Consider the following 14,927-nt stretch of genomic DNA (forward strand, 5'->3'; position numbering starts at 1 on the left):
TCCAAGGGCCAATGGCTAACAGGGGTCCTGGATTTTTTTTTTTTTTTAATTGACAGTGGATCAATTTTGCTGCCTCCATTCACACAGATGGCACATAAATAGAACATGTTTTATGATTAATGATTTAAGACACCAAACAAAAATCAAATGAACGTTATATGGACTTTACACTTGATCTAGACCAGTAGATAACATTGAAGGGATTATAATTAAAATAATGCAAGATATTTTTTTTTTAGAGGTCATACTTGATGAGTGGATTAGTTGAGCCACATTTGTAGCTTTTTCAATTAAAGTAGCAGAATACATTGCCGTTGCCAAGCTGGCAACATATGACAACATAAAGCACTACTTACTAAGTACTGTTGCCTTGTTCTGCAGTATTTGCAGTATTGTATTGTGTTGAGGTTTGAGGTGTTGAGGGGAACAAATACATAAATTACAGTCATTAATCACCCTGCAAAAAAGAGCAATGAGGGCCATTCATTAAATAGAATATCTGGAGCACTCATATTCATGCTTTATAAAATAAAATGGTACATTTATGTATAGAGTACCAGTCTAAAGTTTGGAAACACTTTTTAATTCATTGCTTTCTAATTTTAAAATTGTCCTGATTTGTGAAGAAATGTTGCTGGAATTATTTGGTTAACAAACAGATTTTAATTAAAACAAAATGTATTTGATCATTTTGATGCTGCAAACAAAAAGGTTTACCCAGAAAACAACTTATTGCATCTTGGTATTTTTTTTCCCCCTCAGCTCTTATCATGTAGATAATGCCTTTTGACTTGGAACGGTTTTCAGTTCACATTAGTGCATTTTCAAGAAGTGAAACTGTGAATTTCTTCAATTCTTTATGTGTTTTAGACGAGTTGAATGTAAGGGTGTTTCTAAACGTTTGACTTGCACTGCATGTATTTTAGATTGCACTTAGTGGGGAATTCTTCATTTTTCTTTTTGAACCTACATGGAAGTTTAGTATGGGTATTTACGTTGTAGAATTTTCAATTTCTAAAGTTTGAAATATTAAGGTCAAACAATGAAACAAATGAATTCATTAATAAAAAAAAAAGAAAGGAAAACAAGTGCGGAGGGGGGTCCTGCCAAAAAACAAACTACGGTACTATAAAATCAATGAAATGTAATCCACAATAATTCACTTTGACATATTTAGTGTCACGTTTTTTTCATGGTCATTGTGAAATCTCTTCTGTTTGCGTCCATTTATCGTTCCCTCTCCCGGTCTAAGGTCACGTCCTTCCAGTAACTTTTTCAGATTTTGTGCACAGCAACATCTGCATGTGCTTTTGTTGGGCCACAATCAGCTGTCTCCTCCTTGCCAGAGTTCTCTGAGGCCCGAGTTTTTCCCCGTGTCAATATCAACGCACACACCCTTTGTTAGGCCCACTCCATTTCTACCTCTTTACCTCCTTCCCTCCCCCCTCGCATCAGCGTCGTTCCCCCTCGCCCGTTCCATCGCGGTCTCCAGCCGGGAGTCACCCATCCGAAACTATGTTAAAACAGGGTCATCCCCTCGCGTGCACTTAGAGGCTGTCCCTTTAACCTGCTCTCAAATACTTACGGCTATTATTATAGCTTATAAATCATTAAGAAACTTTAATTATACTGAATTTTCATGGTGGAAACGTCCAAGCTGACACATGGGAAGGGGAATTTAATGGGCCAGCAAGTCCCAGCACCGTGAGGGAAAATATTGAGGTTAGGTTTCTATTTTACAGCATTGCCGTAGGGTTGGGAGACAGGGAAGAGGAAAAGGAGAAAGGGTGAGGGAGGGAGGCAGAGAAGATGAGGCTGATCCGATCATTTCCAATGCACAAAAGCAAATTTCTCTTTTAAGCTTTTAGACCAAAGCTGTTAATGCGGCCTGTTGATTGGGGAATGATGAGACGCTGCCCGCTGTACAGTACATCACACAGATTTTCTAAAGTCAGATTTATTCCAATTAACACAGGACGCTAATTAGTCACAGCATTGCCAATCTATTTTGTAAAGGAACGTTGCCTAATTAGAAATATCCATTTGTGGAGGTTTTGTAGTGATTGCACTGATCATTATTCTCTCTTAATTTTATTAAAATGTGTTGTTAACTGTGTCAATATCAGTTCAATGTGAACGTAATCTAACTTTTGGGGTTACTGCACAGCAGCCTATCTTAGTGTCAGGTTTTTACGATGTTGCTAGTTGGACTGTGCTTTTTGCTCATTACAAATTAATTGAATGTTGTCGTAGTAAATAGGGATATTAAATACCACTTGTTTTTCATTAAGAGGACTGACTCTTAAATGCTCACTGACACCGACAAGAAGTACTAATAGCAGTGGTACATTTTATTAGAAAAAAGATGAACAGGTTAGATATATTTCCTTTAAAAAATTATAGGTATTTTCCAAGAATGATATTCCCCATTTTAAAATGTTCTTTTTTTGTCTACTTACGTATTTAGAGAAGCGACACTTGAAGAGCGAAGGTAGTGAATATACCCATACTTGATATCTTTACTCGTCTATACCTTTTAGTAGCTCTCACACTCATAGCTTTAGGCTTATGATTGTTTTTCAGACTCAGTGGTGGTGCCAATTATCATCAAGAGTTTGTTAGGTGGCACAAGTAAATAAAATAAGAGTTTTTCTGATCCAGCCACGTGATAGAAAAACATTAGCCAACTGACAGTTGGCCTGCTCCAACTAGTAGATCCCATGACCATGAAGCTAGTGTCTCAGGACAAGCATAATGCATGCATTTTGGAAGTATTTTCATTTTCAAAGCGTCAGCACTGCAACAGTAGTTATGTCTGTCGTGATGTCTGTAAATCGAAAACTTGACATGGAATTGAGATTGTGGGTGTTCGCTTCAAAAATAGTCTTACTCTATATCCTTTACTGCTCTAAACGTTTGTTTTATTTGTGGGTAAAAGTGAAACTACTTCTTAGAAATGAAGAAGCCCTGCTGCATCAGACTGACAACCATTAAATATGTATCATTTGCTGGTACATTTATGCAAATGTTTAAAAAAATAGACAAGGAAATCTAGACGGGCAATTTTTGTCTTCTTGGATTGCAGTTTTTGGATCTGAAACGTGTGTGGAACATCCTTAAATGAGATTTTCTGCCTTTCCAGATAAATCTGCCATCTTTTCATTGACAGTGTCTGCATAATGAAGGAAAAAAAAAAACAACAATAATATACTTTTATGATTGGGTTTCTAACATTTTGTTCACATTTTATAATGATCTATTAAGGCAAAATACTACAACGATTTTAGCGTGATATGCATCACACTCAAGTATTACATTAATCAATTATTGTCAATGTAAAAGCTCCCTTGCAATGGATCTCATTAGATTATATTGTGGCCAGTGAATCCACAAATATTGCAGACAAAGATTGTTCAGTATGTTGAAAGTAACTGCTGATTATGTAGAAAGATTACTGAGCAACACCTGTGTGAAAGGAATATGGGGGGGCCATCCTGCATGACCCAATGCTCTGGCATATAAATACCCTCACTCAAATTAATCATCAAGAAACTAAATCAATTTTCTTGAGTGTACAGCAATTGCTCTCCACCGGGCTGTTATTGTTTATGATCGCTCATTACCCGCAGCCCCATTTTTGTCTCCCGCTACCCTTTTTTTTTTTTTTCCTCCTCTCCTCTCTTGCCCTTTGTAACCACCTCCCCTCCTCCTCTCCCGTCTTCCTCTCGTTTCCATCCGGGCACAAACGAGGCGCAGCACCCGCAGCCGGTAGGTTTCCTGGCACGCTGCTTCTCATCCTCTGCCTTTTGTTTCCACCAGTGGACAGCCATTCTTCACTTGTGCTGTGTCAGTAAATATTTATTGCCCTTCCTTTTCCTTTGCACTCCCACTTAGGTGTGTGCGCACACGTTGCATGTTTACACGCACGTTGAACATACACGAGCTACCACCTCTCGCTACCTCCTGACTTTGACAATGTCACTCACCTAATTCCCCAACTCGCCCTATCAGTCTGCTCGCCACTCCGGCTTCACTTCCTCACGCGCTCCCTCGTCGTCCCTCCATCATGTCTGTGCCGATAAGCGGTGAAAGGAAAGAGAGGAGGAAGTTGTTGCCCTTCCCTCCTGCACTTTCCCTCCCTTTTACAGCCTCTCCAAGAGTTCACGCCAAAGGTAGGGGCAAGTGCGAGAGTAAATGCATGTGACCTTAGTGCGCAGCCCCTCAACACACGCACACAAACACGCACAGTGTATCTCCCAAGGGCCCCCGTGGCATCGTGCTGCAGAGGGTTTCCTTCCTGCGGTTAAGACAAAGGAAGCGAGGGACTGACAGGGGACCTGGGTTTGCCGCTTCAAAGCCACAGGAAGCGCTGGTGTTGTCTCTTCCTGTGGAGGGTGTTGGAGCGTGGGGCGACAGACGCCTGTGTTTTCACAGCCAGCGATGAGTGTGTTTATGTGTAAGTGGATGACACGGGGTACATAGGGGAGCTTGAGTGCACCGCACCCACAACACTGTCCACCTCACTGTGACCTCATGCCGAAACTCATAAAAGCAATTGTACACAAATGAATCACCTCAGTAGTGAAGTGCCTCATCAACTTTGGCCCGTGTCCATGAAAATGGAGTTTGTGGAGGACTGCAACAGACAAAGAATGTTTTTGGATAGAGGTTGGTCTGCTTCATGAGTAATCAAAGTAACCCTGATCAAGGCACCGGTCACCCCCTTAACCTTACTACCAAAAATGAGCATTGGCCAAGGTGGGCCTATTAAAAGATCCACATCCGGTGGGATTTTTTTTTCATATATATGAAAATAATAGTCATTATTTTTGTTCACATTTCAGAACGTTTTCCACCATTGCAATGTCCGACATGTCAACTCATCGATTGCAAAAAAAAACAAAAAAAAGAATCATATATCACAAAACAAATTTGAAATGTCCAAAACACATCGGTGAACCCAAGATTGAACATATTGGCCATAATTCCTAAATGTATCAACAAAAGAACAGCATGCTGACAGTGTTAAATGAGTTATGAACGATTCAAAAATTCCAGTCACTGTCTGCATAAAACTTTCAGGCTTGTGGTCAAACAAAAAATATAAAGGAGAGAACTGGAGAGTTTATTTGGGGTTAATCAAAGGCACTTTAAAAGGTGTCCCATTCAACATGAGTTTAACATGATTGGGTAATTTTCCACATCCCCACATTTTCTCATTTTAGTTTTACTATGGTGGGTTAGGGTTAAACCTAACCTTACAGGTGATGGAAAACTGTTGAAATTATTTGTTTCGCTCGGATTTTATTCATAATCAATAAAGGTGTTTTAGTAGGGGCGTATAGACGTTTTATATGCATCGTAGATATACAGTTCAAAACACAATAAAGGTTTAATAAATGCTCTTATCTTAACGATATACATGATGATTTATTAGTATAATGAGTATAGTTGCACAATTCTAAAGCAACCTGGTAAATTACAGTGCGACAAATTTTGAAATGCATTATGATAGGTCTGAATAATTTAGACGTTCCTTTTGTCAGAATGTGCAAAATAAAACCGCATAAAACCAATATCTGCTGACGCCATGTTCTTAATAGACCTTTGCCACTTTGTGGTGTCATTTACAGTCCAAGGATTCCCAGTGACCGCTATACTGTTATTGTGTCCACTTTGAAGTGAACTGTTCAAATGATGACGGACTCGGCAGAGGCCTGTATTTTTTGTTTTGCTACTCTGTAACTCAAAACTAAAGTTTGTGTGTAAAACTTCTCAAACTCATGTTGCTGAACTTCCGGCATGTCTGATTTCCTGCTTAATTCCCATGGGAACGCATTGTAACTTAATCATGTCCAGGAGTGTATTATCCTCTATTGATTTATGGTGGCAAAATCCTTAGCATCAGTTAGAGGTTTACGTTTGTTTTTCCAGCCTGTGCCACTTATCTTTGCCGAGTTTGTGCTCAACTAAGAGTGTGCGCATGTGTGTGTGCGTGCGTGTGTGTTTCAGTGTTGTCAAGATTTATGGGGGTGTTAGCGCATGTGTTGTCTAAGCTTCCGGTGCGCAGCCGCATACGCGTTTGTTTGTTTGGTGTCTGTTTGCTCTCGCTGCTCGCCTCGTACTCTTGGCAGCAACAGGACAGTTCATCAATCAAATATTTAAGCAGCGCTCCAGTGCTCAGTGGGTAGTCTGACATTATCTGCGCCGCTTGGCAGTCCACAGTCCAGGCACGTTATGAGTTGAGTCAAGTGTATGCTTATAGGGCTCTTCCCTTCCCATCATTGCACTCTGCTACCAACGCTCTGCACTCTTCCTCCCTCCTGTCACTTGCTTACCGCTTGTTATTTTTCTGCTTTCTATTTGCACTTGCACTCTGTTTATAATTGTGGCTTTTCACATTGGCTTTTTGACAGTAAGCAAGGCCCCATAAAGAGCTGCCATCTTTATGTCTTTGCCTACTTGCCTCTCTTTTCTACCCGTTCGCATTCTTTCTAGGGATGAGTCTGCCTGTCTCCCCAAGGGGATCTCCATTGTGAATTACCATTCTTTTTTTCGCCTAATTATCTAGTGGCTTTCACTGCCTTTGACACATAATTATCAAAGGCCTAAATAATTGTCTTTTATTGTTGTCGGTATTTGGATGTAGCTTTAGCAGAGCAGTCGCAAGCGTGGGGGCATCACAGGGATAGGGGGGAAAAAAAAAAAGGTGTCTTTGTGCGAAAATATTTGCTTTGCATACGGCTAAACAATGTCTCGTTATCAAGACCGTATCAACTCTTTGACCGGATGAATCATAATTCTAATGACTCCATGAATCCTTTCCTCACTTACCTCTCATATAAATGTTTTGCCTGCCCGTTGCAGAGCGCACGAACTGCCAGTGGCGACGATACAATTATGTGCAAATCTAAAATACCACAATTATCTGGCTTTGGAGGGAGAAGCAGCTTTAAACTCCACATATTGTACTTTGCTGAAAGGCCACACATAAGGTCTTATACAATGGCCACACAAATGAGTGTGTGTCTGTGTTTGTGTGTTTTTGATTTACTAAACTTGCAGGAGTTGGCTATTTCACAGAATCCGTGAAAAGCTGGATTAAGCAGAATTTTGCCAACCAGGGGGTCAGAGATCTGTGATGTTTTGGTCTCTATAGCAACTGGGCCCTCTTCAGAGTCCTCGCTGGTTTTTACAGGGGAGCAGCAGAGGGAAAAGGATTTCATAGTTCATCCAGAGTTTGAGTGGATGCAAGGCGGGGCTGAAGTTGAGTCATGGCCATCAATGGTGACTCAGCTGTGTTTTTATGGCTTAGAAGATTGTAAATGTGATGTGGAAGTACACTTACATTCATGTTACAATGAGGATAGCAACTCTGGCGACCTGTTTTACACTACACTAAAAATCAAACATCAGTTGCGCTCGTCAGGCTTCACTATTGATATTCCCAGTTCACATCATTGTTTTCATTTCTGCCGTTCCCTTATCTGTTTTAAATCCTATACAGCAAGAGCCACCATGGCCCACACCCACCTGAACTTCACTTTGCATATCCAGCTGCTTTCACATTACAGAGAAGGCCAGCGGAGAAATCCCACAACATCTGCATTTTGGTTTTAGCTCAACAAGTATATCCACGTTTCGGTTCCATTTGCCTGCCCAATATGAGACACAACAGCTGCTCTGTTTGCTTGTTAAAGCATGTGTTTGCATAGTGGATCAGCATGTCTAACATTGGGGATAACTTGCAGACAACAGAGGTGGTTAGAGACTGGGCTCTTGCTTGCAAGAATGTGGCATCATTGTTACCCTCTGCCAACGCGAACGCCACGTGTTTATTTTATTTTTTTTTTCTTTGTCAGTAGAATTATATAAAATGTCTTAACTGGATCCAACAGAACTTAGCTGAGTGGTTGTGCACTTGTGAGTTAGGGATCGTTTTCTTAATTTTCAGCTGCAATTAATGTTCACAACAGATTTTGAATCAATTTCATTTTTGAATCTTTGATCATTGAATGGCTTGGTTTTGTTAGAAAGACTGAAAACATTCATTTCTGAATATTTGATCTTTGATTGGCTTGGTTTTGTTAGAAGACTGAAAAGCTGTGGATAAATCAACTATATTTGTAATGCATATACGCACACACACCCCGTACACAGTATGTTGCTGACCCAAAAGTAAGATTTTTTGGCCTTAGTTGGACTTTGTGCTCCTTGAGTGCCATTGTAGTTCTAAGTGCCAAAGATGCTTGTGTTTACGTTCCACTCTTACTAACCACAGTTGTCACTGTAGCTCCAAGAGCAAACTGCATTGTCAAGATTACCATAATTTGGTGCCACATTGCTTTGAGTGTGTATTTGTCAACCTGTTACTGAATGTTATAACAGGCAGAGTTGTCGAAGGGCCTGATTGATGCAGGATGGAATTATTTTAGAAACCTTGTTTGGGGAGAGTCCCTGATATATTTTACTTCCCAATCTTAGTAAATTGAAGTTATCGCTTAAGTGGCTTTGAATGGAAATCGGTCTTTGAAGAGGGAATCATGGTGAAACATGAGAACACATACCAGTTAAGAGCAGAAGAGACAATCTGGTCTATTGTTGCCAATTCAAAGCAATTATATTTTGGGAAGAAGAATGTGTTTTAGTGCCTTGTTGTGACTAAGGACACAACATGATTAATATTATGTTGTTGAAGAGTTGACTTCCAGATGTATTTGTTCTATATATCACAACTATATCGTCATGTCTTTTTGTTCCCTTAATTTAGACATTTTGGATGGATGGATGAATTAATAGATTGATGGATTGATTGATTGACAAAATCATAGAATTTTTGTGAAATAGTCTGCCCTTATAATTATGATAAAGGCTGTGGTTAATTGTGAATGTTAAAGTGGGATTAATTCATCAATATATTTACAATTTCAGGTGTACTTTATAGTGCTCCACAAACTTACACAAGTAGTGTGCCTAAGGCTTTTGGTGATCATATTGAACTACATGACAGGGGAGGGACTTGTTCTGTGATGAAGTGTACCCAATGAGGTGCTTGGTGATGGTCCGGTATTGTGTCATCGTGTGCAAAGTAGTCTGTTAACTTTGAATTCACTGTAATGTTCCATCTAGGTTAGTCTGAGCCAAACGTTGAGAAAGGCCAGGCTGATGACACCACTTATCTGTAATGGCTGTGTGGTTGTTTGCCATTGGATTGCGGTTATCAGTTAAATGATATTTTTACACAGCTTTTATTCCAATGAGGACTGACAAATCCTACCAACTACTTTACTATGCTCCAAATTTCCACCCAACACCGTGATGCCAACATAAACCTGTGTAAGCTGTTATTAGCTCCATCGTCTTCAAGTTGCTTGAGGCAGCTGTCACACGTACAGTTGTGATAGGATCGAAGGTGCATTGATGTTGCCTTCATAATAGTCCAGGGGCAGTTTGAGGATGAATTCAGTTTTGAATAGGCCTTGCCTTCTTGCTGTTGTCTTAGAGACTCATTTGACACAATACAGTTCAACTATGCATTGCATCATTCATCTTGTACATGTGTTCCTATGCATACACTATCCATCATGATTGTCTTAACATCCTGGCCTATTTCTTGTGACACTAATATGCTTTTACTGTCATTTAAAACAAGGTGATTGACAGTTATATACAACTGTCAATACGATGAGCAGATGTTTTTGTGACGCGTTGTATATTTACTGTAAGCTTACGCACATTTTCACAACAGTTGTGTACACATTTGTTTTTGATATCCATTCAATCTCACAATAAAAACTTAAAGTTAATGGCTTTGTTGTAAATATATACGCTGTGTAAACTCTGCTATCCTATTTCCAAGACACCTAGCAAAATATGCACCACATGACACAATATGGAGGATTCTTTAATACTGTGGCTTGTAAAAATTTCCAAGCAAGAAATCAGTAAATATAATGTTGTACTCCTCTGCTGCACGTCCCCTGTCACGGCCTTACTAAATGTACAGAGCAAGAGATTGTTAACCTATTGTTGTAAGCCCTGTTCTCCTTTCTTCACTATTTCATCCTTATGTGAAGCACATTGAAAAGGCTCGCTCCCAAGGTCTGGCTCCAGTACTCCTTGGGGTGGGTCCAGCGGTGTGGGAAGTCTATTGTTGTACGGTAACAAGTCCTTTGTGTGACATTTTCCTTGGCGTTGACATTCAGAGGGGAATAGGAAGATGGTCCTGCAGACGCCACTTTCTGTGACATGTGAAGGGAAAAGGTATTAAGAATGGAAGCCAAGATATTTGAACGTGCACAAGGAAGGACATTTTTGCACAGTACATGACAAGGACATGCTATAGTGGAGCAGCTCTTTTATATTGCAGAATAGTACTATGCTATACATCTGGTTGAATTTGTATCCACCATTGTCAAAAGAAGGTGCATTGTATGAAATATAGCCTTAGAATATGCTGCCAGAATCAAACCGGACGCATCCATCATATTCAAGTCATGATATTGATATTGACTATGTCGCTATGTCCATTTGGCAAGCAGCAAATATATGACCGCTCAACATCATAGCTTTATTTTTTTTTCCTTTTGCTCTTCATCGTAGATGAATCACAGGGAAGCCGAGGTAAGGAACAAAGTGTGTGCTGTGGCTCTGACGGATTCCGCTCACAGCATGTGGCTGCAGGAGACAAGTAAAAGCACCCAGGACTGGATGCAGCAGGTAAAATAAATGCATGCACACACAAACACACACACACACACACGTGACAAAGGTGTACACCCACCTGTCATAACATTAGGAACGCTACATTGTAATGAGATCAGATACTGGCAACATAATAGAACATTGTTATTTTATATAATATTATACAGAAGGATACATTTTATTGGACCATCTTGAAGTTTCCGATATATTGTACAGTTTATCGCTACAGTAAAATGTTTCAGTTTGTGATCAGCATCATCTTCCTGACCTGAACCTCTACATTAGAAGTCACCAATTACCTTTCTTAGCTTTATTCTAGCAAGTGCTAAACTCTTCTAGTGCGACCTCTGCACTACTTGCAGCAACTGACCTCTCTGAGTATGCATATACAGATTTCATTCATTAATGTATTCACACTCATAACATTCCACTTTTAGGTCCCTTGCGTTTTGATTTGGTATCAAATCTGATTGTTCGAGTCGTAGGTATTCAAGGTTGCATTTTCCCTCTTGTCTTGCGTTTCCTATTTTTGTTCCAGCCAAGGGAGGCACGGGACAGAGTATAATTGGGATGTTAAATTGTTTTCTATTTGTGATGATTACATAGAATAGTAGAACTAAAATCAGCTTCTTTGTCAAGGAGGAATGAGACAGGCAAAAATGATGTTCTTGTTATAATTAACCTAATAAATTGATGAGTATGAGTATACTAATTACACAGTATTCTTCTGCATTGCAACAACACACTCCTGTGTGGTCTTTTGAGTGTTGCTTTGTGCAAACCAATGTAAAAGCCGGATTGAAGGTGCACTTTTGTTGATTTTGGATACTTGTTTTTATTGGGCCTTCAAGGCAAAAAAACTTCAAAACTTCACTCAGCTTGGTATAGTTCCAGTCTGGCTTGTGTTCAAATGATTCTCATCTTAACCCAATCCGTTGTTTAGGCTTCCTTCTACTGTGAATGCATTGTTGTGATACTGTCAACCACAGAAGAATATCCATATTCTTCCCAGGTACTCTTCCCAGGTACTTCCGGGTAATCCAGTTTCCTTCTACATTCCGGAAATGTGCATGATAGATATACTGACACACCAAATTGCCCTTAGGTGTGTTCATTAGTGTGAATGCCTTTTTGTGTGCAATTAGCTGCCAGCCAGTTCAGGGTATAACCTGCCTACTGCCCAAAGAGAGTCGGTAACAGCTGTAACTGATTAGTAGTTACAATAATAGAAGGACGGACAGACAGAGGGACAACATTTTTTTGTTTGTTTTATTTATTTCTTTATTTTTTTTTACAATAAATGTACTGTGTAAAATGTACTGTGTAAAAAAATTCAAGTAATTCAGGTCTCGCTTAAAATTTCAGGGTGAGTCAAAAATACATGAAAACTTTTACAGGTGCATTCAACCTTCAGGAGGTTTCTGAACACATGTCCATTTATTTAAGGTGATACTATTTTTTCAGTCATTTTCAGCAGTATAAAGTTAGTATTTCCTCTAGTTAATTTGATAGCTGAACTATTTTTCAGTTACAATTAATAACCTTAAAAACACATTTCTTCACTGGCTGTCAATTGAAAATGATGTCACATGAACTCAAGGCTCAAGTAATAACAATCCCAACTCACCTGGTTTGGTCATGTGACATTCACAAGCTGAGCCAGCCCTTTTTGCGCCGCTTTTTGTCTCAAAACATAAAGGATGGTAACAGGGGTTTTGTCTCGACCTTGCCTTGACCGATACAGTTCCTGTTGCATTTACAATTCGTATCTAATCAAACATTCCACTCCATCTCGGTGTTCACATTTTAATATCATGAGACTGAGACAAGTCACCAACACAGTACCCCACCATTGTGAGACTTCAAACAGGATGTTCTCGGAGGTAAATGGCCCTAGAGCATCCAGTGCCACACTGTTATCAGCGGGTCCAAACAGTGGACATGACAAATATCCCCTCCTTTTTGGGCGGCGTGTATATTGGATGTGTACAGTCTTGTTCCATTTCCAACACAGGTCCACCGCAGTACTGGTCTGATGGGGGTTTGGCGTCGTTTCATTTACTGTGTAATACTATATATCCTGGAGCCACACACAGAGACACCAAAAGTAACACACCCCTCTCAGGTACACCACATTAACAACTCTGACACAGTCGGATCCTCAAAGTGAACAGTGTTAGCATTGCTCACTGTGATCAGGGACACACACGCGCACATACACACTGGTAGTGCAGCACAGATGGTGCTTCACCCCACAGAGTGAAGCTAGCAGTGACCCTTGATAATGCTCAGGGAGGTGTATAAATATGGGTGCCCACAGCAGTGGGTGCATGTGAGGTCGGGGCACCCCAGCAGTATACTGCTCTGTTCTCCTTGGACAGAGATAATTCCCTCCCTCTGAGGTCAGAGAGGTCACTGGATGGCGAGGAGGAGAAGGGAGTAAAAAAGAAGGCGATGGGATTTAGAGATCAGCGCCCGCTGGGTTGGGCTGTATGGACCAAATGGTTCAGATGAGGGGCAAATGACGTCACCGCAAAGAAACACAAAACACAATTTAAAGGAGTGTGAATGCCATAAAGAAGGTACAGACAAAGGTTGGGGATCTATACGCTCTTCCTTGACACACGTTCCATTCGAATCCCTCACAGTGCTGAGTGAAAAGAACAAAAAGTTGGTCATGAAAATCAGACGGGCAAGGATTGGGATGCAGATGGACTAGGGGAGATGAAGAGTTCTATGTGGAAAAAGAGGAGTAGTGCAGTGAACACTACTGTGTGTGTGTGTGTCTGTGCATGTGTGAGAGAGAAATGTGAATGATGGTGTACAGCTGGCAGCCTGTCACAGTCTCCAAGGTGTCTCCTGTCACAGTGCTGGCCTGCTGTCACACTCTAGTGGCCTGCCTAGAGCTTATACAAACACACACATACACATACAGACACTACTGTATAATCATGAATAAAGCATCCTAATCCATTGAGAGCTTGTGGAGAAAATGAGAATGGGTTGGACGAAAGAGCAAGACAACAACTTTCTAAGATGTTGGTAGGTGACAGCTGTTTCAGGGCTTTGGAGACTTTTTTGCAGTTAGTGCACAGTTTCCAGCATGCGTCACAGTCGGCTCTGTTTGCAAAGAGAATCAATGCAATGGTGGCAGGCGTGTACACACACATTGTATACAAGCAACACAGTTTTGTTTGTCTTGAGGCAGGGATCAATACAACAGCACCGTGTAATGTGATTCATTAGCTAGATAATTGTCTGACTTAATTGTTTAGTCACTTAATTGTTCACTGGACTCATTCCGTGCAAAAATAAACCCGTGTTTATGCCCCTAACTCGTGTTAGGTGAAATACAAAGGATGAATGCATAAATATGCAGACTGTGAGATATAGTTCTCGTAGGAGTTTCCATATCCTAATGCCCAATTTTCAGAACAGTCCGCTCTGGTGTTGTGAAATTTCTTAATTGATTCATATTGCACACTATTAGATTCTGATGGTATGGTTTCACCGTCTCACAATAATTCAATTACAGCTCTGAAATGGAGTATCTGCAAATATTTTGATAAATACTTGTTTTCAATCGCGTACATTCTATTTGATTTTTAACCAACATGTAGAATATTTACATCTCTAAATTTGAAAAGAAAGTGAACTATGATTTCTATGTGTGCATCATTTGCACATTTGACAGAAGGAAGCCCTGGCCTGCTAATTTCGAGTTGCTAGTCTAATGCCTAGCAAAAATATGAAACGCTTTAAGTATAATTGCACTATACTAAAGATGCCACGTGAGAAACTGAAAAGCTTGCCACAATGCTAACCTATACTTTTTCTGTATATTGTTATTGTATTCAGAAAAGTCATGTTGTCTTGTTTCAATGAATTGCTCTGTGTGTGTAGCTATGTTATAATTAGGAAATTCACATTTTGCACAAAGTTATGAGCATTTCATTAAAATTTTCATCAAAAATTCTACCATTTTGTGCACCAAATGCAAAATTATGTTAGCCAAGTCAGGATCCCCAGATGTAAAGATAAGTGGGGAGAATGTTATTATTTTTTTTTATTTTATATATATATATATATATATATATATATATATATATATATATATATATATATATATATATATATATGTATGTATATATATATATATATATATATATATATATATATATATATATATATATATATATATATAAAATAAATAAATGAAATAT

The 14,927-nt window shown here is 39.7% G+C and overlaps 1 protein-coding gene across 2 annotated transcripts in view; it reads left to right on the forward strand.

The window, feature by feature from the left end:
* arb2a (ARB2 cotranscriptional regulator A) overlaps positions 1–14,927 on the forward strand; it is a 154,787-nt gene that overhangs the window by 91,117 nt on the left and 48,743 nt on the right. For both annotated transcript variants that reach the window (XM_088407703.1, XM_088407712.1), the window contains one exon: positions 10,603–10,719. In XM_088407703.1, coding sequence (XP_088263829.1) covers positions 10,603–10,719 — 117 coding nt within the window. The remainder of the gene's footprint in view (positions 1–10,602; positions 10,720–14,927) is intronic.

Source organism: Hippichthys cyanospilos, chromosome 1 (assembly GCF_059441005.1).
Source record: "Hippichthys cyanospilos isolate Australia breed blue-spotted pipefish chromosome 1, RoL_Hcya_1.0, whole genome shotgun sequence".
NCBI lineage: Eukaryota > Metazoa > Chordata > Actinopteri > Syngnathiformes > Syngnathidae > Hippichthys > Hippichthys cyanospilos.